Source organism: Pelophylax lessonae (genome assembly GCF_965119305.1).
Source record: "Pelophylax lessonae genome assembly, chromosome: 8".
NCBI classification, from domain to species: domain Eukaryota; kingdom Metazoa; phylum Chordata; class Amphibia; order Anura; family Ranidae; genus Pelophylax; species Pelophylax lessonae.
Genome location: NC_138775.1, coordinates 265,887,819 through 265,914,662, shown reverse-complemented (window position 1 = coordinate 265,914,662; position 26,844 = coordinate 265,887,819). Strand labels below are relative to the sequence as shown.

The 26,844-nt window shown below is 44.8% G+C and overlaps 1 protein-coding gene across 1 annotated transcript in view; it reads left to right on the top strand.

Moving 5' to 3' along the window:
• Positions 1-26,844, top strand: part of LOC309561428 (serine/threonine-protein kinase TNNI3K) — a 466,208-nt gene that overhangs the window by 293,447 nt on the left and 145,917 nt on the right. Inside the window, exon 21 of the mRNA XM_082265332.1 lies at positions 22,589-22,698. Within this exon, the coding sequence (XP_082121458.1) occupies positions 22,589-22,698 (110 nt within the window). The remainder of the gene's footprint in view (positions 1-22,588; positions 22,699-26,844) is intronic.

Below are 26,844 nucleotides of genomic sequence, written 5' to 3'. Positions count from 1 at the left end.
AGTGTGAGCTGTGGTTTTGTTTGGAGATTACGTTGTGGAGAGTGTGCTGTATTTTGGTGTATTGCCACTATGTTTCATTTGCCTTTGGTCATGGCAGCAGTTGCTACTGCCACTGCTGCAGTCTTGATCAATAAGGACAGGAGGAGGAGAAGGATGAGGATGATGATGATGAGAAGACGAAGGTATTGGGTTCATCCCATAATTTCAAACAGGGAACAGAGAGGTCAGTTCAATGTCCTCTATCATGATCTCCGGCAACATGAAGAGAAGTTTTTCAACTATACTCGGATGTCTGTTAATAGGTTAGTATGTGAGAGGGAGTCTCTCCTTCTTCTTCTCTCTTTTTGCTGCTTCCCTCTATATCTCTTTTTTCCCCATCTCTCTTTTTCCTCTCTCTCTGTTTTCACCTATATCTACCCCCGAATCATTCCTGAAGCTCCCCACGCCCCCCTTTTGCTTGCCACTTACGTGTGTTGTGTTTTTTTTTAGTTTTGACGAATTACTTGGGCTGCTCTTTTCACGTTTGGAGCGTCAGAACACCACCTTCCGGAACAGTGTTGTGCCTGCTGAAAGATTGCTTGTTACATTACGGTAAGTGTGATATATTTTGTGAAAAGTCATGTATTTTTTTTCTCCATAGTTAGCAATACAGTGAATGCAGACAGATATGATGGCAAAGTTGACTTCAAAAAAAGTTTTTATTTTTTTTTTATTTTGTTGCATGCAACAAGAACAAAGGAACAAAATCCAGAAAAATTAGGTAAAAAAAGACAACTTAGGTCAACGTGGCAATACAGTGGCAAGTGTACTATAGATCCAAAAAATTTGGTGAACTCTCCAGATCAAGTGGTGTTGAAGAGCCTGAGGGTGTATGATCCACGGTGTTGGGATATAGCCATGGCACAAGCGGGGATGGAGTTCTATGTGACGGTCCACTTGGGGGCCTATATTGTGGATAGGGTGGAGGTATTTTTGGGGAAAATGCACTAGATTGTGATGGTGGTGGTGGTGGTCTGCTGGAGGGGGGGAAATGGGAAGAAGTGGAGACATCCGGTGTTCTAGTGTGGGGGGGGATTACAGAGGGAATTGGGGAAGGAATAGGATATGGGATTTGGGATCTAGGGGTCTCATGGATGCTCCGATATTGGTCAAAACTTGACGGATAAGGGTTTGTTGGAATGGCAGAATGACTGGGTGTGAAATGAGGGGACCATGGAGTGTCTTGCGGTAACTGTCGTGGTACAGAGAACGAATGTATACAGTTTTGTACCGCCATTCTCATGTCGAAATACCTTTCAGACGGGACCTCTTTGAGAAGAGGCACCAAGCTATGAGCAAATAATGTGTGAGGACATTTATGTGCATCTAGTTGCTGGCTGATGCCTGACATAATGTCCACTAAGTGCTTTGTCTGCTCGTCTTCCGCCTCAGCAGTTGCCCTGCTGACTCTCCTCCTGTGGGATGTAGAGCCTCGACTTTGAGGCCTGGTGGAAGGCGTGGAAACGTCAGTTTCCTCAAACTCCTGTTCTGGTTCTTGAGCGGATCCTGACTCATCCAAACTCTGTGACTCAACGTTAGGAATATTTGAACTACTATTCGAACATGCAAATGCGACGCCTTCTTCCTCATCAACTTGAGCTGCATGCTCCTCCTCCTCCCCTTCCTCCTGCACATTCTCCACCTCCTCCCAACTTGCTTGTGTGCTGCAATGACAAACATGAAACAACTTTTCATCATCCGCTCCAATATATAATTTGAATGATAGGTGGGGATTGGAAGGTGAGGGGGTTGGGGGTGGGTTGAAGAGGGAGGGGGAAGGAAGGATGGGTTAATAGTGAAAGAGAATTTGACAATAAACTTACTTCCGCATTTCTAGAACCGGTAGCAGAAAATCCAGACATCTGGCAAAGGCATAGGGACGCTTAGGGGGGGCACCGGATCCACTTCTCGCCTCACGTTCTAGTCTCTTGTACCTTTGCAGGGTATCCTTGAGGCTACGCCATCTTGTTCGTATTAGTAATTCTGTAAGAGAAAAACATGACTAATAATAACTTTCTGTTTTTTATTTCAGGTACCTTGGAACTGGTAATTCTTTTGCAAGCCTGCATTACGAGTTCAAATTGGGGAAATCCACTGTGAGCACAATTGTTCGTGATACCTGTATTGCCATCTGGGAGGTCCTAAGAGATGTGGTGATGAGAAAACCAACCAAAGAGGAGTGGATCTCTGTAGCTGATCTTTTTTGGCAACGCTGCAACTTCCCTAACTGTGTCGGTGCTATAGATGGCAAGCACATTAGGATTGTGAGACCAGTTGGTAGCGGCACCAAATATTTCAATTACAAAAAATATTTTTCTTTGGTTTTGCTGGCAGTGGCGGATGCAAACTACTCATTCACCTACATAGATGTTGGTTCATATGGGAGCAGTTCCGACTCCAGTATTTTTTCCCACTCCAGTTTTGGAAAAATGCTGCGTGAAAAAAGCCTGGACCTCCCACATGAACGGCCACTGCCTGGAACATCTCAGCAAAGCCTCCCATTTGTTTTTGTTGGTGATGAGGCTTTTGCACTTTCGGAACATCTGCTTCGCCCGTATGCTAATCGCTCACTGACTGTTGAAAAGAGAGTGTTTAACTACAGGCTCACAAGAGCGCGCAGAGTTGTGGAGTGCAGTTTTGGTATTCTGGCAAATAAGTGGCGCTTTCTACACACGCCACTGACTCTAACCACGGATAACGCCATAATTGCCGTCAAAGCTGCCTGTGTACTCCACAACTTTGTTAGATCGCGAGATGGATACCTCTTCGAGGACTCCCTGATGGATGATATGGAAGGCGCAGAGTGGATCCACACCAGGGGAAACTACAGAGGGGCCCAACATCAGGGAGAATTTCACTGACTACTTTATGAGTCCTGCTGGTCAAGTGCCATGGCAGCTTGATTCCATACAATAAAGAGTATTAATTAATTTTTACTGTACTTTGTTTCAATAAATAAACTATTGTTCAAATGTTCAACATTGCGTAATGCATTTCTTTTCGTCTGTGGTTACATACTGAGCATGCATTGTCTTCCACAGGGCCCCCCATAGATCCCCATTTAAAACTTGGCCCCCCCCATAGATCCCCATTTAAAACTTGGCCCCCCCACATAGATCCCCATTTAAAACTTGGCCCCCCCACATAGATCCCCTTAAAACATGGCCCCCCCACATAGATCCCCATTTAAAACTTGGCCCCCCCACATAGATCCCCTTAAAACATGCCCCCCCCCACATAGATCCCTATTTAAAACTTGGCCCCCCCACATAGATCCCCATTTAAAACTTGGCCCCCCCACATAGATCCCCTTAAAACATGGCCCCCCACATAGATCCCCATTTAAAACTTGGCCCCCCCACATAGATCCCCTTAAAACATGGCCCCCCCACATAGATCCCCATTTAAAACTTGCCCCCCCCACATAGATCCCCATTTAAAACTTGGCCCCCCCACATAGATCCCCTTAAAACATGGCCCCCCCACATAGATCCCCATTTAAAACTTGGCCCCCCCACATAGATCCCCTTAAAACATGGCCCCCCCACATAGATCCCCTTAAAACATGGCCCCCCCATAGGAGAATATATACACATACCTTTCTTTTTGCGCTCTTGAGTTGTGAATCCACTCCAGTCCTCATACAGGCTTGCACAAATTTCTTCCCACCCTCTTTTCTTCATAGCGTTGTTTTTGTACTCTGCAGTACGGCTGTCCCATATATATGGCCTGGAACGGACAAGCCTGATCAGCTCCTCATTGTCGATCCCAACACGTTTGGGTGCCATGTTGTTTGTTGATGAAGATGTTTGTGGATGTCACATGCAGCCTCGGGACAGGAAATAGGGGGGTGTAGCTGTCGGGACAAACTATACACATATTCGCACATATCTGAACTGTACATGCGAGTTCAGAGCGATTTACATTGATGTCTATGGAGACTAAATTCGCAACGCAGCACTGTAAACTCGCACAAGACCCTTTTTTTCATTGCATCACATTCGCATCTAGATCGCAACGCATAGATGTGAACGACCGTCACGAATGCAATGTATTTTTTAAGTGCATGCGATTGGAGACTTTTTAGAACGCAACGCATTCGCAGTACAAGCGCATCAGTGTGAACCGGCACTAAATGCTTACCTAAATATTTGGTCATATGACACACCAGATCCCTAGTCTTCATGCTTTTTCACTGCAGACTGGGAGGGTTCTTCTCCGGGTTGCCTTGTCACTGTCTGGTAATGTGGACACCTCTCATCAAAGCCCTCTCAAAGTTCTGTAGACTTTAATGTTGATGGTTGTCAGCGAGTGTGGATTATAGCGGTGGAAGACCAGTTTTTGTGTCGTGGAGGGTCATGTGATGGCGGACACAGGTAAGTAAAAAAGGTTTTGAGAAGGTTTTTTTTTTTTTTTTTTAGGCAAGAAACTGTGATTGTACGAATGATGGTAATACAATTAACCTTTGACTTGCGCTTTGACAAGTTTCTTCAAAATCTGCTCAAATAAAAGATACACAGAGTTCCACAGCTAGCCTATTTAAAGCCCATTTGTGGGTAAAATTGTCATTCCCCACCTTTTTAACCTAACACCAGAAAGTAATGGGTAAAAAACGTGGGGCTGACAATTTTTACCCAGAAACAGGCTTTAAATAGGAAACACATGGTAGGGGAGGTGGTGGGATAAAAGGTGGGTCTGACAATTTTACCCAAAAACAGACTTTAAATCAGCAAGAGGTGGTGGGTTAAAAAGGCAAGACTGATAAATGTACCCAGAACAGGCTTTAAACATGCAAGAGAAGGTGGGTTAAAAGGGCTTAGCTGACTATTTTCCCTAGAGCAGGCTTTAAATTGGCAAGAGGTGGTGGGTTAAAAGGTGTGGCTGACAATTTTTCTTGGAAACAGACTTTAAAATTGGCAAGACCTAGAAGTCTTTGTATCATTTATTACCACAACTTTCGAAAATACTTGTCAAAGTTCAAAGATTAACTAGATTACCATCAGTCACACAATAAACCTAACCTTTGACTTGAGCTTTGACAAGTTTCTTCAAAATCTGCGTTCCACAATTTGCCTATTTAGAGCCTATTTCTGGGTTCAATTGTCATCTCGCCTTTTTTACCCACCACCAGAAGGCGATGGGTAAAAAATGTGAAAAAAACACAACACACAAGATGATATTCACCCTCTGTGCGCTAATCATAGCAGTCCAAAGTTGCTTTTGTGTCTTCCTTCAGAACATAGTCATATTAAAGCTAGGTGGCTGCTGCTCCAGTCAACTCCACTGGGTGGCGGAAGGATACACTGTGCAAAAGATAAACAAGACCAGGCGCACATCCAACCTAGTGTATTACAATTTTTTATTGGAGGGAAATAAATCAATATAAAATGCACTCACATGATACAGCAAGTACTGGGCATGTGTTAGTTCCTCTCCCCTGTTTGGCTCCTTCAGGTCTCGCACTGTACCCGCTCAGTGTCCCCTGGAAACTGAAACTCCCCTTCTGAGCCAGAGGTCCGCTGCACCTTCGGCGTCTCTGCCTAGTGCGCCTGCGCCCCACTCAGTTGTCCCCGCCGTGACTCCCGCGTATGCGCACAAGGATCCAGGCAGGAACCGATGACCGTGGGGACGGAAAACTCCGGCAGATGGTAGAGAAAGGAAACTGAAGCCCAGCACTGTTTGCTATAGTCATATGCCTGGATCCTTGTGTGCATGCGTGGGAGTCACGGCAGGGACAGCTGAGTCGGGCACAGGCGTACTAGGCAGAGATGCCGGAGGTGCAGCGGACCGCTCGCTCAGCAGGGGAGCTTCAGTTTCCAGGGGACACTGATTGGGTACAGTGCGGGACCTGAAGGGGCCAAACATGGGAGAGGAATTAACAAATGCCCAGTACTTGCTGTATCATGTGAGTGCATTTTATATCGATTTATTTCCCTTGAATAAAAAACTGTAATACACTAGGTTGGATGTGCGCCTGGTCTTGTTTATCTTTTTCACGGTAAAAAATGTGAGGCTGACAATTTCATCCAGAATCAGGCTTTAAATAAGAAAGAGGTGGTGGGTGAGGTAGTGGGTTCAAAGCTGAAGTTGACAGTTTTACCCAGAAAGGGGCTTTAAATAGGCAAGACGTGGTAGGTGGGGTGGTGGGTTAAAAGGTAGGGCTGAAAATTTTACCTATAAACAGACTTTCAATAGACAAGAGATGGTGGATTAAAAAGATTCGGCTGAGAGTTTTACCTAGAACAGGCTTTAAATAAGCAAGAGGTGGTGGGTGAGGTGGTGGGTTCAAAGCTGGAGCTGACCGTTTTACCCAGAAACGGGCTTTAAATAGGCAAGATGTGGTAGGTGGGGTGGTGGGTTAAAGGGTAGGGTTGACAATTTTACCTACAAACAGACTTTAGACAAGAGATGGTGGGTTAAAAAGGCTTGGCTGGGAGTTTTACCTATAAAAGGCTTTAAATAAGCAAGAGGGGTGGTGGTTAAAAGGCGGGGCTGACAATTTTACCCAGAAACAGACTTTGAATCGGCAAGACCTAGAAGTCTTTGTATCATTTATTACCGGAGATTTCGAAAATACTTGTCATAGTTTAACTAGATTACCATCAGTCACACAATAAGCCTAAACGCTGCCAATCAGAGCACTATCGACATCTCTGTACTGATTTGCTTACGCCGTCTCTGAAACAACTAAGAAATGCAAGCAATTTATTGACATTGAAACAATTACAGCAATTGGTAACAATCTGCCGCTGAGTAAACATTACAATGACCTAGAAAATATTCTTGATTTTCTATGTCAGATGGAGACGCAGTCACGGTTGCCCTGGCAACCTTTAGATGTTTTTCGGTGAATGCGATGCGCGCTAGGGTCGCGAAAAAGTGTCAGCTGGGGACAGGACAGGCACAGAAACACATACACAATGCTATTTAGCAGTGAAAGATGGCCTGTGGAAACATCAGCCATACACTGGATTAAGTAGTGTATTGTCATGCTTAGGCCTTTCACTGGGAAGCAGGCTGAATTGATGAATGGTGCCCCAATTCCACAACCTGGTGCTGTACAAGCCTCTAATTTATATGGTAAAGTGTTGCCGTCTATCTTATGCAGCCGCTGATCACACGGCGGCCTCTTATTATCTGCTGGATGTTGTAGTGGACTGCGGGATGACTTATCAGACAGTACTGTGAGAGATGGAAGACGAGGGAACATTTTCTATACATCGGGTTTTAAAAATATAGATACACATTTCTACAACTTGGGGGGGGGATTCATGTAGAATTATATAGAGCAGCTGTTCTCTTTGAGGGGGTAATACTGAGGAGACTGAACTCAAAGGGAAACAATAATAGTTCTGGTTTTATTTTTCATTTTCTTTTTCATTATAAAAATTTAAAGCCCATTTTTTTTTTCTTTTTTTTTTAGTTTTGGACTAGGCAATGTGTGTATGTGTGTATATATACAGTATATATATATATATATATATATAAATATACAGTGCCTTGCAAAAGTATTCGTCCCCCTTGAACTTTTCAACCTTTTGCCACATTTCAGGCTTCAAACATAAAGATATAAAACTGTAATTTTTTGTGAAGAATCAACAACAAGTGGGACACAATCATTAAGAGGAACGAAATTTATTGGATATTTCAAACTTTGTTAACAAATAAAAAACTGAAAAATTGGGCGTGCAAAATTATTCAGCCCCTTTACTTTCAGTGCAGCAAACTCTCTCCAGAAGTTCAGTGAGGATCTCTGATTGATCCAATGTTGACCTAAATGACTAATAATTAGAGTTGAGTGGACACCTGGATGTCCGTGTTCGGCGGGTTCGGCCGAACTTGAAAAAAAAGTCCGGGTCCGTGTTTCCGAACTTTACCCGGACACCGAACCCCATTGAAGTCAATGGGGACCCGAACTTTCAGGCACTAAAATGGCTCTAAAACACCAATGGAAAGGGCTAGAGTGCTGCAAATGGCAGCAAAAACGTAGTTAAGAGCATGGCAAGTGCTCTGCAATCAAATGTGGATAGGGAAATAACTTAAAACAACAAAAAAAAAACCAGAAAAATAAAACAATGTTCTTCATCTGTGAAGGACGAGGCCCATATGGAGTAGGAGGGAGGTTGAGGTGGTGGTGGATGTGGCGGTGTCATAGGCGTGCGCACAGGGTGTGCCGGGTGTGCCTGGGCACACCCTAATCACCTAGGGCACATTAGCATTATCGCTCTGTTTGCCAGTGAGGAGATGGGAAAGATCACCCTCGGACCTGCTCTGCCATAAGAGAAGTGCCACACACTTCTATTTCACTTTGCCAGCAGGGAGAGTAATGTACCGGGTCCATATACATGTAGGCAAACACATGCATGTGTATATAAACTTTGGGGTGCACACCCTAATGCAATAGGCTGCGCACACCTATGGGCGGTGTAGGTGGAAGCGGCGGTGGAGGAGGACAAGGTAGCCAACACTGCTTTTTTTCAGTCATTTTAAATGAGGGTACACCCCAAAAGTGTGAGAAAGATCAAAAATAGAACAATGGCTGGGTAAGGTCGGTATCCATCTCTATTCTGCACAAGGTACGGAAAAGTCCTGTGGGATCCATGCCTGGTTCATTTTAATGAACGTGAGTTTGTCCACATTGTCTCTGGACAGGCGGCTGCGCTTGTTTGTGATCACGCCCCCAGCCGTGCTAAATACACGTTCAGATAATACACTGGCTGCAGGGCACGCCAGCACCTCCAAGGCGTAAAGGGCAAGCTCAGGCCATGTGCCCAATTTGGAGACCCAGAAGTTGAAGGGGGCAGACCCGTCATTCACTACATGTAGGTGTGTGCACATATACTGCTCCACCATGTTGGTGAAATGCTGCCTCCTGCTAAGACGTTCCATATGAGCTGCTGGTGCTGCTGTTTATTGTGGCGTGCTGACAAAGCTTTTCCACATTTCGGCCATGCTAACCCTGCCTTCTGAGGTGCTGGCGGTGCCCTGGTTGCGTTGGCGACCTCTTCCTCCTCCTCTGCCTTGGGCTTCCACTGTGGCCCCGCTGTCAGGTGGGAATGCCAGCAGCATCGCGTCTACCAGCGCTCCAGTGAGTGAATTAAGGACGGTACGTTGTCTTTGTAACGGGGATCCAGCAGCGTGGCCACCCAGTAATCAGCACAAGTTAGAATGTGGGCAACTCGTCGGTCGTTGTGGAGACACTGCAGCATGTAATCCCTCATGTGTGCCAGGCTGCCCAGAGGCAACGAAAAGGCTGTCCTCTGTGGGAGGTGTATCGTCTGTGTCCTCTGTATCCCCCCAGCCACGCACCAGTGATGGCCATGAGCTGGCCTGGGTGCCACCCTGCTGTGAACATGGTTCCATCTCCTCCTCCTCATCCTCCTCATCCTCCAGAACTGTGCCCCTGCTGGACAATTGTGTCCCTGGCATCTGTGGGTGCAGGAACCCACCCTCGGAGCCACTTGCGAATGACTGCCCTGAAAGCCTTGGAAATGTTACCTCTTCATCCTCCTCCTCCTCCTCCTCCTCCTCCTCCTCATCCTGTGCCACATCCTCTTCCATCATCGCCCGAATTGTTTTTTGAAGGAGGCATAGAAGTGGGATAGTTAAGCTGACAACGGCGTCATCGGCACTGGCCATGTTGGTGGAGTACTCAAAACAGCGCAACAAGGCACACAGGTCTCGCATGGAGGCCCAGTTATTGGTGGTGAAGTGGTGCTGTTCCCCAGAGCGACTCACGCGTGCGTGCTGCAGCTGAAACTCCACTATGGCCTGCTGCTGCTCGCACAGTCTTTCCAGCATGTGCAAGGTGGAGTTCCACCTTGTGGGCACGTCACATATGAGGCGGTGAGTGGGAAGGCTGAAGTTACGCTGCAGCGCTGACAGTCGAGCAGCAGCAGGGTGAGAACGCCGAAAGTGCGCACAGACGGCCCGCACTTTCTGCAGCAGCTCTGACATATCGGGGTAATTTTTAAGGAACCTCTGCACCACCAAATTTAGCACATGCGCCAGGCAAGGGATGTGCGTCAAACCGGCTAGGCCCAGAGCTGCTATGAGATTTCGCCCGTTATCGCACACCACCAGGCCGGGCTTAAGGCTCGCTGGCAGCAACCACTCATTTGTCTGCTGTTCCATGCTCCTCCACAACTCCTGCGCGGTGTGTGGTTTTTCCCCCAAACAGGCAAGTTTTAAAACTGCCTGCTGTCGTTTACCCCTGGCTGTGCTGAAGTTGGTGGTGAAGGTGTTACGCTGACTGGATGAGGAGGCGGTAGAGCATGAGGAAGCGGAGTAGGAGGAGTTAGGAACAGGAGGCAAACTGAAGCGCCCTGCAATCCTCGGTGGTGGAAGGACATGCGCCAAATTGCTATCCGCCTCAGGCCCATCCGCCACTGCATTTACCCAGTGTGCCGTTAGGGAGATATAACGCCCCTGACCGTGCTTACTGGTCCACGTATCGGTAGTTAGGTGGACCTTGCCACAGATGGCGTTGCACAGTGCACACCTGATTTTTTCCCCCACTTGGTTGTGCAGGGAAGGAATGGCTTGCCTGGAAATGTAGTGGCAGCTGGGCACGACGTACTGTGGGACAGCCACCGACATAAGGCTTTTAAAACTGTGCGTCTCCACCAGACGGAATGACAGCATTTCAAAGGCCAAGAATTTTGAAATGCTGGCATTCAGGGCCAGGGATCGCGGGTGGGTAGGGGGGTACTACCTCTTCCTCTGAAGTGTTTGGGAGATGGAAAGCTGAACGCTTCCACGGGACATTGTGGAGATGGTTGGTGACCCAGGTGGTGGTGTTGCTGACAGATCGTCTGTTTGCGGGGTGGCAGGTGCCGGTATCACTACAGAGGTGGATGGAGAGGCCGAGACTGCAGCAGAAGAGGAAGCAAGAGGAGCCAGAGACCTTTCTTGGTTTTGAAGGTGTCTACCGAGTTGGAGGGGCTTTTAAACTAGGAGACGGGGGGGGAGGGCTCAGAAGTAGAATCAGTCAGGAGGGAGCAGAGGACTGAAGGCAGTTGTAGGGTCAACAGCGACAGTAGGTCAACAACATCAATTGGCGGGTCTGTGCGGGAGAACAGCAGACCAAACAGAAATAAACAAAACCGCCAATCACGTTTAACTTCCGTAAAACTAAGAGGGGTATATGCTAATGCCAGGAGCCTAGCTAATAAGATGGATGAGTTGGAAATGTTAGTACATGAGGAAGACATAGACCTTGTGGGAATAGCGGAGACTTGGTTCGACCCCTCACATGACTGGCTGGCCAATATCCAAGGGTATTCGGTGTACCGGAAGGACAGGGTTGGTAAAAGAGGGGGAGGGGTATGTCTCTATGTCAAGAACAATATAAAGGTGCTAGAAAGGAGTGACATTACGGATGGGATGAGCATGGATTTAGAATCTGTGTGGGTTGAACTCGATAGGGAAGAAGATAAGGGAAAAGTAGTTGTGGGGGTTTGCTATAGGCCACCTAACCAAGGGGAGGAGGTAGAGCTGGAATTTTTAGCACTAATAGGTAAAGCGGCAAAACTAGGATCAGTCATCATATTGGGGGACTTCAATTATCCCGACATTGACTGGGAAGAGGGGACTGCACACTCGCATAAGGCCCGGCTATTCACGGAAACCTTACAGGATAACTACATGTCGCAGTTGGTGGATTCCCCTACTAGAGAGAATGCTATCCTGGATCTATTGATCACTAATGACCCAGACATAATCTCGGAGGTAGGAGTCCAGGACAACCTGGGCTCTAGCGATCACAGGATGATCACATTTAGTATAAATAACAATATAAAAAGGCAAGTGGGGAACATAAGAACCCTAAACTTCAGAAGGGCAGACTTTCCAAAATTGTACTCATTGATGGAAAGGGTAAACTGGGACCAAACCCTGGGATCACTGACCACAGAGAAAAAATGGGAATGCTTTAGAACAATATTAAGCAAAGGCATCTTGCAGTGCATTCCTATGGGGAATAAATTTAGAAGAGACAAAGCCAAACCTGGCTGGCTAAACCGTAGCGTTAAAAAACTTATTAGGGGAAAAAAATTGGCCTTCAAGAAATATAAATCAGAGGGCACAGTATCGGCCTTCCAGCAATACAAGGAGGAAAATAAGAAGTGTAAACACGAAATCAAGATGGCTAAAATCAACTTTGAGAGACAAATAGCGGAGGATAGTAAAAAAAACCCAAAGAAATTCTTTAAATATATCAACAGCAAAAAAACTAGGGCAGTGCATATTGCACACATAATTAACGATGATGGGAGGATGGTTACAGAGGACACTGAAAAAGCAACCGTGCTGAATTCTTTTTTCTCGTCAGTTTTTACGCAGGAAAAGGAAGGGTACACTGACCATGACAGTATGGTTAGTAGTAATACACAGGACTTGCCACTATGGCTAACAGAGGGGGAAATCAGGGAAAGACTGGATAAACTTAACACAAACAAATCACCAGGCCCGGATGGCGTACATCCGAGAGTGCTCAAGGAACTCAGTATGGTTATATCTAGACCACTGTTCCTGATCTTTGCTGACAGTATTAGGACAGGAGATGTACCAGGGGATTGGAGGAAGGCTAACGTGATTCCGATATTCAAAAAGGGCCAGAGACATATCCCGGGAAATTATAGGCCTGTCAGTCTGACATCAATAATATGTAAACTTTTGGAGGGGATGATAAGGGACTATATCGTAGAGTATGCTAAAGACAACAACATCATCAGTAGTAACCAGCACGGGTTTACAAATGGGCGTTCTTGTCAAACCAATCTCTTAGCATTCTACGAGGAAGTGAGCTGTGAGCTAGATAGGGGGAGACCAGTGGATGTGGTGTACTTGGATTTCGCTAAGGCGTTTGATACAGTTCCCCACAAGCGCTTAATTTATAAAATAAGGTCTGCAGGTATCGACAGCAGGGTTTGCTCTTGGATACGGAATTGGCTAAAAGGCCGTGTCCAAAGGGTAGTAATAAACAGCGCATACTCAGACTGGTCTGAGGTAGTAAGCGGGGTGCCCCAGGGCTCAGTCCTGGGACCAACCTTGTTCAATTTATTCATAAACAGCATTGAGGAAGGGATCAGTAGTTCGTTATCAGTTTTTGCAGATGACACAAAATTGGCCAGGGCAATAACTGCACAGCATGAAGCAGATATCCTACAGAATGACCTGGACAAAATTACGGAGTGGGCAACGACATGGCAAATGAGGTTTAATGTGGAGAAGTGTAAGGTTTTGCACTTGGGGACCAAAAACATAAAAACACAATACATGTTAGGAGGGGAACCCTTGGGGGAATCAAAAATGGAGAAAGATTTGGGAGTCTTAGTTGATGATAGATTAGGCAACAGCATGCAATGCCAAGCGGCAGCTTCCAAAGCCAACAGAATATTAGCATGCATAAAGAAAGGGATGTATTCCAGAGATAAGACTATAATCCTTCCACTTTATAAAACTCTGGTCCGACCGCATCTGGAGTATTCTGTCCAGTTCTGGTCGCCAGTCCTCAGGAGGGATGTGTTGGAGCTGGAGAAAGTCCAGAGAAGGGCAACTAAACTGATTAGGGGGTTGGAGGACCTTACCTATGAAGAGCGGCTGCAATCGCTCGATTTATTTTCCCTGGAGAAAAGACGTCTGAGAGGGGACATGATAGCAATTTATAAATATCTTAATGGGGATCTCAGCTTAGAAGAAAAGCTGTTCATTCGAAGGAATTGCATGAGGACTCGAGGACATACAATGCGATTAGAGGAGAAGCGTTTTAACCTCAGGCAACGTGGGGGGTTCTTTACTGTTAGGGCTACAAGATTGTGGAATTGTCTACCACAAGAGGTGGTTTCTGCGGGTAGTATGGTGACTTTCAAAAGACTCTTAGACTTACATCTCAAGGATCAGGAGATTGAGGGCTATGTTAGATGATTACAGTCACACACACCTACACAGGTTGAACTGGATGGACTATTGTCTTTATTCAACCTCGCCTACTATGTAACTATGTACTCCACTGCAGCTCGTGCTTTGCACTTAGATGCCTGATCATGCAGGTTGTGCTCAGGTTGAGAAGGTTTATGCCTCGCTTCAGGCTCTGATTGCACAGGGTGCAAACCACTCGTGTCCTGTCATCGTCACATTTTCTGAAGAACTTCCACGCTAGAGAACTCCTTTGAGCTGGCTTTGGTGCGCTCGGTCCCTTGCTGCGTTGGGCAGTAGCAGGCGTAGTGTCTTGGGCACGGCCGCTCCGCTTCTGCACCCTGCTCCCTCTTCTGCTGTGCTGGTGGCTCTGTGCGACCACTGCCTCTTCCTCCAAACTACTCAGGTCACCTGCATGACCTTCATTCCATGTGGGGTCGAGGACCTCATCGTCCTCCACATCATCTTCAACCCAGTCTTCACCCCTGCCCTCCTTGTCGGTCTCCACAATTCTGAGTGCCGCAGCAGTTGGCACCTGCGTTTCGTCATCATCGGAGACGTGCTGCAATGGTCCTTCCATGTACTCATCTTGAGAAATTTTTTTCACCCCAAAAGGGTGTATATTGAATAGCGGAATATAAAAAAGGGTATAAAACGGTGTATCTCACACGTACAAACACAGACTAGGCCCCGATTACAATTTTTTGTACCCTAAAGGGAGGATGAGGAAGAGGAGTAGGAGGAGTTCGGAACAGGAGGCAAACTGAAGCGCCCTGCAATCCTTGGCGGTGGAAGGAGATGCGCCAAACAAATTTAAAAGGTGTATCTCACACGTACCGATACAGACTATGCCGTAATTTAATTTTTTACACTCCAAAAGGGTGTATATTGAATAGCGGAATAGGAAAAATTTGATAAAACCGTGTATCTCACACGTACAAACACAGACTAGGCCCCGATTACAATTTTTTGTACCCTAAAGGCAAGATGAGGAAGAGGAGTAGGAGGAGTTCGGAACAGGAGGCAAACTGAAGCACCCTGCAATCCTCGGCGGTGGAAGGAGATCCGCCAAACAAATTTAAAAAGGTGTATCTCACATGTACTGATACAGACTATGCCGTAATTTAATTTTTTATACTCAAACAGGGTGTATATTGAATAGCGGAATAGAAAAATTTTTACAAAACGATGTATCTCACACGTACAAACACAGACTAGGCCCCGATTACAATTTTTTGTACCCTAAAGGCAGGATGAGGATGAGGAGTAGGAGGAGGTCCGAACAGGAGGCAAACTGAAGCACCCTGCAATCCTCAGCGGTGGAAGATGCGCCCCAAAAATTTGGAAGGTTTATCTCACACGTACCGATACAGACTATCCCGCAATTTAATTGTTTTTACCCCAAGGGTGTAGATTGAATAGCGGAATAGAAAATATGATATCAAAAGGTGTATGTATCTCACACGTACAGACCCAGACTAGGCCCCGATTACTATTTTTTGTACCCCAAAGGCAGGATGAGGAGTAGGAGGAGTTCGAAACAGGCAGGAGGCAAACTGAAGCACCCTGCAATCCTCGGCGGTATGAGATGCGCCCCAAAAATTGGAAAGGTGTATCTCACACGTACCGATACAGACTATCCCGTAATTTAATTGTTTTTACCCCAAGGGTGTAGATTGAATAGCGGAATAGAAAATATGATATCAAAAGGTGTATGTATCTCACACGTACAGACCCAGACTAGGCCCCGATTACTATTTTTTGTACCCCAAAGGCAGGATGAGGAGTAGGAGGAGTTCGGAACAGGCAGGAGGCAAACTGAAGCACCCTGCAATCCTCGGCGGTATGAGATGCGCCCCAAAAAATTGGAAAGGTGTATCTCACACGTACCGATACAGACTATCCCGCAATTTAATTCTTTTTACCCCAAGGGTGTAGATTGAATAGCGGAATAGAAAATATGATATCAAAAGGTGTATCTATCTCACACGTACAGACCCAGACTAGGCCCTGATTACTATTTTTTGTACCCCAAAGGCAGGATGAGGAGTAGGAGGAGTTCGGAACAGGCAGGAGGCAAACTGAAGCACCCTGCAATCCTCGGCGGTATGAGATGCGCCCCAAAAAATTGGAAAGGTGTATCTCACACGTACCGATACAGACTATCCCGCAATTTAATTGTTTTTACCCCAAGGGTGTAGATTGAATAGCGGAATAGAAAATATGATATCAAAAGGTGTATGTATCTCACACGTACAGACCCAGACTAGGCCCCAAATACTATTTTTTGTACCCCAAAGGCAGGATGAGGAGTAGGAGGAGTTTGGAACAGGCAGGAGGCAAACTGAAGCACCCTGCAATCCTCGGCGGTATGAGATGCGCCCCAAAAATTGGAAAGGTGTATCTCACACGTACCGATACAGACTATCCCGCAATTTAATTATTTTTACCCCATAGGGTGTAGATTGAATAGCGGAATAGAAAATATGATATAAAATTGGTGATTTTTCAATAGCACATGTGAACACAGCAGTGTCTTATATCAGTCAGCTCTGCTGCAGGCTATGAAGGGAAAAAAAAAAAGAAAATTCCCCTTTAAGTTTGTAATTTTTAAATAGATTAGTACAGACTATGCCACAATTTAATTTTTTTAACCCAAAAGGGTGTATATTGAATAGTGGAATAGAAAAAAGTGTATACATTTTAAAATCACTCAATAATAGCACATGTGAACACAGCAGTGTATTATCACAGTCAGCAGCACTGAAGGAAAAACGCTGCACACAACTGACTGATAAAAAAGATTTTTTTCTCCCTCCTCCTCAGTGAGCAAAAAGATTGTGTTCACTGCACCACCCCACACACAGCAAAATCGATGTAGAACACTGACCCTGCCTATTCTCCAGCCTCGCCCTAAAATGATTGATAAGATCGGTCACTGGCACTGCAAACCCCCCACACAGCAAAATCGATGTAGAACACTGACACTGCCTATTCTCCAGCCTCGCCCTAAAATGCCCTAATAACTCGCCCTAAAATGCCCTAATAACTCGCCCTGCCTGCACTCCGACCTGACCCTGAATTCTTTTCCGACACAATATAATTTTTCACTGTCTGTCCCTAATCAGCAGCCAGCACGTATGATGTGTGCTCTGTCCCTAATCTACAGCAGAATGACGCGGTGCGCTGGGGCTCTCGGACTTATAAAAACATGGTCACATGCTTCAGATGGCCAATCACAGCTACTAATACATTAGTAGGCATGGCTGGGATGGCTTAAGGCACACCAGTTAAACGCTTGTTGATTGGCTGTTGAAAGCCCGCCATTAAAAGCGCACCATTACATACAAACCTGGAAATAAAATGACCGAACACGGATTTTAAACCCGAACATACAGTAAAGTTTTCGGGTCCGTGTTCGGGTAACAAAAATCCAATTATTCGGTACGAACACGAATAATACAGTCCGTGTTCCCTCAACACTACTAATGATGATAAATAGAATCCACCTTTGTGTATTCAAGTCTCCGTATAAATGCACCTGCACTGTGATAGTCTCAGAGGTCAGTTTAAAGCGCAGAGAGCATCATGAAGAACAAGGAACACACCAGGCAGGTCCGAGATACTGTTGTGGAGAAGTTTAAAGCCGGATTTGGATACAAAAAGATTTCCCAAGCTTTAAACATCCCAAGGAGCACTGTGCAAGCAATAATATTGAAATGGAAGGAGTATCAGACCACTGCAAATCTATGAAGACCTGGCTGTCCCTCTAAACGTTCAGCTCATACAAGGAGAAAACTGATCAGAAATGCAGCCAAGAGGCCCATGATCACTCTGGATGAACTGCAGAGATCTACAGCTGAGGTGGGAGACTCTGTCCATAGGACAACAATCAGTCGTATACTGCACAAATCTGGCCTTTATGGAAGAGTGGCAAGAAGAAAGTCATTTCTTAAAGATATCCATAAAAATGTCATTTAAAGTTTGCCACAAGCCACCTGGGAGACACACCAAACATGTGGAAGAAGGTGCTCTGGTCAGATGAAACCAAAATCGAACTTTTTGGCAACAATGCAAAACGTTGTTTGGCGTAAAAGCAACACAGCTCATGACCCTGAACACACCATCCCCACTGTCAAACATGGTGGTGGCAGCATCATGGCTTGGGCCTGCTTTTCTTCAGCAGGGACAGGGAAGAGCTGCTGTCAATCATATGAGACATGGGGTGGAGCAGAGGTGGAGCTGCAGTCCAGAGCTCCAGATTCCAATGCCAATCAATAGACATGGGAGGCGGAGCCACAGCGAACTCCGTGACTGACCGGGGCTTCCTGGGATTGCATGTGCAGCCAGCGTCTCCCTGCAGGAATGTAGTCCTAGTGGTGGGAGCGTGCAGAGGGGGCACCCATATTTCCAAACTAAAACTAATCAAAAGGTTAGTGAATACATACTACACTAGTGTAAGGAGTATACTTTTAAAAAAAAAAAACATGAGGGATTAGTATCACTTTAACTCCTTTCCTGCCTACTTGTTTCATGTCTGTGACTCAATAGAGAAGTCCAAATCATATTGACAACCTGCACCTTTTATAACCCATTTGCAATAATTTTTTCTGTTTGCATAACCACTTGCCCTCCGGAAGATTTACCCCCCTGCATGCCCAGGCAATTTTTTGCTATATCGCACTGCATTACTTTAACCAATTTGCGGTCGTGCAACGATGTACCCAAATAAAATGTATGTCCTTTTTTCTCACAAATAGAGCTTTCTTTTGGTGGTATTTGGTCACCAGTGCATTTTTTTTTTTTTTTTTTTGCTTTAAACAGAAAAAGGCCGACAATTTAAAAAAAGCAAAAAAAAAAAAATAACAATATTTTTTGCTTTCTGCTATAAAACATATCCAATAAGAAAATGTAAAAATCAAATTTCTTCATCAATTTAGGCCAATATATACATATTTTTGGGGAAAAAAAAAAAAAAACAATAAGTGTATATTGATGGGTTTGTGCAAAAATTACAGCATCTATAAACTATGGATTTTTTTTTTTTTGTTTACTAGTAATGGCAGCGGTCAATGGCATATAGTGGGACTGCGATATTGGGACAGACATTTGGGACACTAAAGCCCCGTACACACGTAGCTATTGTCGGCCGAACTATCGGCCGTCTTTTGTCCGGTGCTGTCCTGCCGGCTGAAAAGTGCTAAAGACTGCACACAAATTTTGTCAGCCAACAACAGCCGACTGCAGAAGTGATGTCATGTGATGGTTAACTTTCCGTGTGTTTTTTCTTTTCTGAGCATGCCCAGTCTTGCTAATCTGCTGTTTGTCGGCCGAATTCTGTACTGACTGGCGAACAATCGGCCGTTCTGGTGATGGCCAACAAAAATTTTAAAGTCTGCACGCCAGATTCTGTTCGGCTGAAAATTCGCTGTCGGTTGTCGGAAGCATCATACTAACAAGCCTACAATCGGCCGATCGGTCGGTGGCCGAATATTTACGGCCGACAATCGCTACGTGTGTACGGGCTTTTACTGACACTTTTGGCATTTTTGTGAGGACCAGTGACACGAATACAATGACCAGTGCTAAAAATATGCACTGTCACTGTATTAATGACACTGGCTGGGAAGGGGTTAAACATCAGGGGTGATCAAAGGGTTGAGTGTGTGCCTAGCCTGTGTTTTCTAACAGTGTGAGAGGTGGTTTTATTAGGGAAAGACATTGATCCATGCTTCTGCTTTTCCGGAACACAGGATCAATGCTTTTCCTACTGACGGAATGGTGATCTGTCTTGTTTACCGAACGATCAGCAGGTGCCAGGAGACATCGGGTCCACTTGACCTGCTGATCAGCTCCCGCTGTGCAGAATCAAAGTGGGAGCGAGCCACCAGCGGCATTCACTTGCACTGATACCTGGAAGTGCAGGATCAGGTGTATATATATATATATATATATATATATATATATGTAATCCTGCGAAGCACGGCCGCCCTGTCGCAAAAAACCTTTATGGGGTGGTCGGCAAGTGGTTAAAGTAGAGAAGGGATAGAACCTCTGCCAAGCTTTTTTTTTTTTTTTTCTTGGAACAGAGTATTAATAGCACTGGAACCCTGAGGTTTTATTGTCTATTATATATCATTGTTATTACAAAATAGCATAGCAGTCGTGCAAATATAGTGAATTAAAATTGGGATTGCAGCTTCTGCAAGCCAAAGAATTTCCATGATCACCTTCGGTTGTGAAAAAGTTCAGTAAATCTAGAATTGAATGCCACACTGTAATTGAATGTAAACTTAAGGTAATGTTTACAAATCTAACGTGTTTCAAGAATGTAGCCCTGACCCCTTCATCAGGGCTTAAAACATGGGTGTTTGGTGGACCGGTCTGGTGGTGAGTTATGGAGGAAGATAACAGTATACATTAATATTTCCAAAAGTTTATATTGATAGAAAATAATGTATGTAGGGGCCTTTTGGTGGGAGTGATTTATTTTTTTTTTTTTTAAGGGGGTGGAGGGCAGCATTTCATTCTTGGACCCAGGCAATACAATTTAGTTGGCCAGCCCTGCATGGTATACATTGTTTATCCCCTTCCCATTCCTTTAACCACTTAACGACTGCTCCGCCGCAGTTTTACTGCGGCAGGTCGGCTCTGTCCCACGAAACACCGTTACTGTATGTCACTTTGCGGGACTGCTAGCGCAGGTGCGCGCACCCACTTGCCACAAGGGAAGCGGGTCAGGCACACGCGATCGCTCCCCATAAGAGCCCGAACGGCAGTCTGCCATTGTCAACACGGCAGACCGCTGTTTTGTCTGATATGAACACAGGGTTCCTGTGTTCCTCTTATTTAGGAACACAGATCTCTGTGTTCATGCCGAAAGCCAACCCCCCACAGTTAGAAAGTACCCCCTAGGGACACATTTAACCCTTTGATCGCCCCTGATTAACCCATTCCCTGCCAGTGTCATTGGTACAGTAACAGTGCATATGTTTAGTACTGATTACTGTAGTAATGTCCCTGGTCCCCCCAAAAGTGTCAAAAATGTCAGTTAGGTGTCCGATCTGTCTGCCGCAATGTCGCAGCCACGCTAATAATCGCAGATCTCAGCCATTACTAGTTAAAATAAATAAATAAATAAAAATTACATAAATCTTTCCCCTAGCTTGTAGACGTGATAACTTTTTGCGCAAACCAATCAATATACACTTATTGGGATTTTTTTTTTACCAAAAATATGTAGCAGAATACAAATTGGCCTGAAATAATGTCAACATTGGATTTTTACATTTTTGTTATTGGGAATGTTATATAGCAGAAAGTAAAAAATATTGTTATTTTTTTTTCCAGAAATATTGCTCTTTTTTTGATTATAGCTCAAAAATAAAAATCGCACAGGTCATCAAATACCACCAAAAGAAAGCTCTATTTGTGGGGAAAAAAAGACATACATTTTATTTGGGTACAGCGTCGCTCAACCGCGGAATTGTCATTCAAATTAATGCAGTGCCGAATCCCAAAAAATGGCCTGGTCATTAAGGGGGAAATTCTTTCCGGACCAGAACTGGTTAAACAGTTCTGAATGCCAGGAATGGGAATGATCAGTGATCATGTGACCACGGTCATAGTGGTCACATGATCTGGAAGCTGGTCCTGCCAACTAGCAATCTTTTGTACAGACCAAAAGCTGTCTTCAACAGCTAAGTCTTTGTGCTGGGAGCATGCAGTGAGAGCGCTCACAGCACATAAACCTCAGCGATGCGTATGTGCGATTACCAAAAGTATTGGGACGCCTGCCTTTACACTCACATGAACTTAAATGGCATCCCAGTCTTGGTCCGTAGGGTTCAATATTGAGTTGGCCTGCCCTTTGCAGCTATAACAGCTTCAGCTCTTCTGGGAAGACTGTCCACAAGGTTTAGGAGTGTCTATGGGAATGTTTGACCATTCTTGCAGAAGCGCATTTGTGAGGTCAGGCACTGATGTTGAAGAGAAGGCCTGGCTTGCAGTCTCCACTCTAATTTATCCCAAAGGTGTTCTATCAGGTTGAGGTCAGGACTCTGTGCAGGCCAGTCAAGTTCCCACTAGTTCTGTTTTTTTTTTTTTTTAACTAGAAAACACCCCTTCCAAAAACTGCTGATAAAAACATATGTGTGCATGGACACGTAGGAAAGCATGCTGAGGAGTTTACTGGCTGTAGAGAAAATCGTCTGATGCCAAAAACAGCAGCTGTAAAAACATCCAGTGTGCATGAGGCCTTACAGGTAAATACCATGTGTAAAATACAGTGGGGTTGATTTACTAAAACTAGAGAGTGCAAATTCTGGTGTAGTTGTGCATAGTAGCCAATCAGCTTCTACTTTCAGCTTGTGAAATTAAGTTGTGAAAACAAAAAAAAAACTGGAAGCTGATTGGTTTCTAGGCAGAGTTGCATCAGATTTTGCGCTCTCCAGTTTTAGTAAATCAACCCCTTTGAATGCAAATATAATTTTATAGGAAGATTCTTGGTCTGGCGTCTGGATCTCTTTATACTAATAGATCAAAACAACCACTGATATATATATTGGTGTATTTGCCTTCCTCTGTGTTCCTTCAGTTCTGAGGACTAATTACCTCTACCGTCTCTCTCTAGCTGCAGCTGCTGCCGACATGGCATACCATCACATTAGACCACCAATAGGATACTCCATCCCAAAGCCGATTTCATCTTTGCTAATGAGGGGTTGGAATGCCTGCCCAGAGGTAAGTAGCCATTTTCTCTTAAGCATCTCACAGACCTGGGTTTGGAAGATGCATTCTCTCCAATGTAAAATGCACTTGTGTTTTGGTCAATCGCATGCAGTTCACAAAATGTTTGCATCCTGTTTTTTGGTTTTATTTAGCCTAATTAAAGAAATTTCACAGAATCATTTGAGTTTAAGTTAACCTGGGTGGATGTTCCTGAGAACATCCACCCAGGTTAACTTATGTTTGTATTTGACTGCTGTGCCTTTTTTTATGGTTATGTCCAGCGTTGTCAAAGCAGCCCGTTAAACCATTGACCGCCGAGACCAGTGCCTGGAGCACACTCTCCCAAGGAGTCAATGACATAGTTGGCCCATCATGTCAATTGAGGGAATAAAACAAGGTCATGGCTCAATATACTTTACGCCAAGCTATTAACTTGTCTCAGGCTGAAATCCTAAATACACAGAGTTCAAAAACACATTCATGGTAACTGTTTCACCTCCCAAAGAATTAGAATTCTGTGCAGCCATTCTTTTAATCCAGCTACCTCTGCCTGTCAGACTACTGCGGTTCCTGTGAGGGCTGGAATGCACCAGACTTCTGAGGTGGCGGTCATGGCGTGCATTCTAGCCACACTAACAGGAAAAATGTCTGCACTATCCTGAGGTACAACAGTTAGTGGGACACTTGCACCATGAGTTTGGGGAATGCTGCAAGAGGGAATCAATACAGAGAAGGATGATGAGCGCTAAGGGGATAAACAACCGATAAAACAAAACAAAGAAGGGGGAGCAATAAATCTTAGCAAAAATCAGTTAGACAGTTAAAATGAAGTTCAAATGCGGTGTGAAGTTCAAAAAAGTAAAATTTATGATGCTGGTGCAGGATCGCACTGGATTCACAGAGAAGATCTCGAGCCAGCTCGCAGAGTATGAAGCAGCTCTGTGTGAGGTAGACAAGAGGGGGGGGAGAGAGAGAGCGGCGCCAATCTCAGTGCAGCAAGTATATAAAAGGCAATTTATTGTAATAAAAACACTCACATAATGTAGTGTTCTGGCCGTTCCAGGGGAGTCCAGGGCTCCAGGTGCTCCTCCCTGCTCCTGGAGCCCTGGACTCCAGCGAAACGGCCAGAATGTTGGGAAACACAGGACATCTGTTTGCCGCCAGGACTCCACCACCACAGTGTGTCCCATGCACTCCATGCTTGCATCACACTACATTATGTGAGTGTTTTTCATACAATAAATGGCCTTTTATATACTTGCTGCACTGAGATTGGCGCCGCTCTCCCCCCCCCCCCCTGTCACAGTCTAATGGCACACAGGACTAAGCAAAAAATGCCAGCTGAGGTATCTCAAATATTGAAATAAATGGTCTATGATTAATAATTCAATGTTTACATCCAAGATTCACATGATTTTATATGGACTGTATTAAGATGGTGACTAGTAATGTAGTGATGATCTCTGGTTGATGATCATGTGTATATATATATATATACATATATGTGTGTGTGTTTGTGTGCACATATACATACACATATGTGTGTACACACGTGTGTGGATAGAGATATATATGTGTATATGTTTTTTTTTTGTTTTACACATATGCATTGCAATGTTACTCTTGCCCAGGGGTTGTTGATGTGAGCAGTTAACACCCACATCTAGAACTGTTTCCTGTCAATCTGCTCTGTATATAAGAAGGGTGCTGTAACGGACCGTTTCAGCAGACAAGGGGTTAAAATCCGTTTAGGCGATATGCCCCTTTCTGAGAGAGCAGGCACAGCTACTTGCAGGAGATCACACTCCCGAACTGGATACAATATAGCACTCCAACCTGGAACCTCACGAATAGCTGCTAGCAGACGAACAGGAGAAGCATACATCAGCTTACATTCCTAGCAATCGGTCTCCAACAGCATACAGTGAATCCCCCCAAGGACGAGACAAAGCTCCGTGTGGAAGGTCAAACAGTGGAATGTTTATTGAGGGCTCCCTGCCCCTGTATTTATGCAGGCCCTCCACCTGGTAGACACTCCCTTAGGGGACCAAATGGAAGACTGTAACACAAACAGACATGTATCACATTACAGACTCCCAGAAGCAAAACATCCCCACAATGCATCCTGGCTTCCTCCCTTAGTAGACAGCCAGGTGAGCTCATTAACATGTTTATCAATAGCCTCAGTTAATCAGTAGACATTCCTCAGGAGGGGGCTGCTGGAAACAATCCCCCCCTCTCTCTCTCTGCAGCTAGAACTAGTTTTCACAGCGAGACTCCATTACACGCATGGGGACCCAAATACAGTATTCTGCTTTAAAATATATAAAGTTACTTTTTATACACTAAACATAGACATGTTACATATCCCCAGATAGCTCAGGTCTGAGTGCACATTATTAGGTGAATGGCACTCAGACCCCACGAATACAGTTTAATTGCCAGGGAGTCAAAGTCTTTTAAAGTCTGGTCCATAGTCCAAAGGCAGCAGGCGGGCAACCAGGCTCCTCCAATGCAATGTGGCGAGACTGGTCTCGTCACAGGTGCTAGCAGTCATTTTATGTGGCTCTGAAGAAGAGGAAATCCTCGAAACACATCAGCCCACGGGGTCATCAGTTTCTGTTGTACATGTTGATATAATTTGGATGGAACTATGCTGGGATTTGTGATGCGCTTTTAACAATTGCAATTTTTGTGAGTATTATACTTACCATGTTTTTAAAACAATAAATTATTTGTCTCGGGATAATGCACAAGGTCAGTGCGCCCTCTGTGTGTTTTTATACGGTTACAGTGTTGTAGACTTCCCCAAGTCTTTGAGGGCAGCAAGACCATGGCTATCCGCTTTCAAGTATAATGGAGATATAAACATATCCATCCAGAGAGGCTATTTTTCTGAGCACAGGAGGCATTGTGTTTGTGACTGTCAGACTACAAAGCCAGTTCCTTGAGTTCCACTGCACCAGAAACCCACTGGAAAAAAACTGGAGTGAGCAAAATCTGGTGCAGCTTTGCAAAGAAACCAATCAGCTTCCAGGTTTTTTTTTTTTTTTGTCAAAGCCTAATTAAACAAGCTGAAGTTAGAAGCTGATTGGCTACCATGTACAGCTGCACCATATTTTGCTCTCTCCAATTTTTATAGTTTCATAGCTGGTAATGTTGAATAAAGACACTGGTCTATCCAGTCCAGCCTGTATAATTGATGTATGTGTGTTCATGTCGATAATCATTTCCCATATCCTTATATATTGTGTTCACTAAGATGCACGTCCAGGAGTAATTTAAAATGAATAATACTTCCTGCCGACACCACCAATTGTGGAAGTGAGTTCCACATTCTTACTGCCCTGACAGGGAAAAGCAGCTTAAGGTTAAACAACTTCTCAATCTCATTGTGGGGCCCCATGTCTTTCTATACTCCCTGAGACTGAATCGTTTTCTTCCAATGCTGGGATCCCCATTAGGATATTTGTATATCTCTATTATATCTCCTCTCGAGTGTCTCTTCTCCAGGGAGTATACATTTAGTGCTTGTAGTTGTTCCCCGTAATTGAGGTCCTCCAGTCCCCTTATTAATTTTGTTGCCTTTCTCTGGATCCTCTCCATTTCCAGCATATCCTTCCTTCTATTCCATGCATGGTAATAGTCTGCTTGCTTTGATTGCTGCAGCTTGACATTGTATGCTATCGCTCAGTATGTCTTCAACTAGGACCCCCAGATCTTTCTCCATCCTCCATTCCCCCAGAGGTTCTCCCCCAAGTGAATAACTTGTGTTTATACTTTCAGCCCCCAATTGCATTACTTTACATTTTTTCAATATTAAGGCTGCTTTCACACTTGTGCGACTTGTCATGCGATTTGGGACTGCAAAATCGCATGACAAGTCGTTCCCCATTATTTTCAATGAGCCCCATTCACATCTGTGTGACTTGAAGTCGCACCGACTTCAAAGTAGTCCCTGCACTACTTTTGGCATGATTTTGATGCGTTTTGAGGAAAAGACATTATAAGCCCAGTCAAACGCCCATCCCATTATTTTATTGAGGTCTTCTTGTAAAGTTTCTAGATCCTGTTGTGAAGTTATTGCCCTGCTTAGCTTTGTATCATCTGCAAACACTGAGAATGAGCTATTTATCCCATCCTCTATATAATTTATGA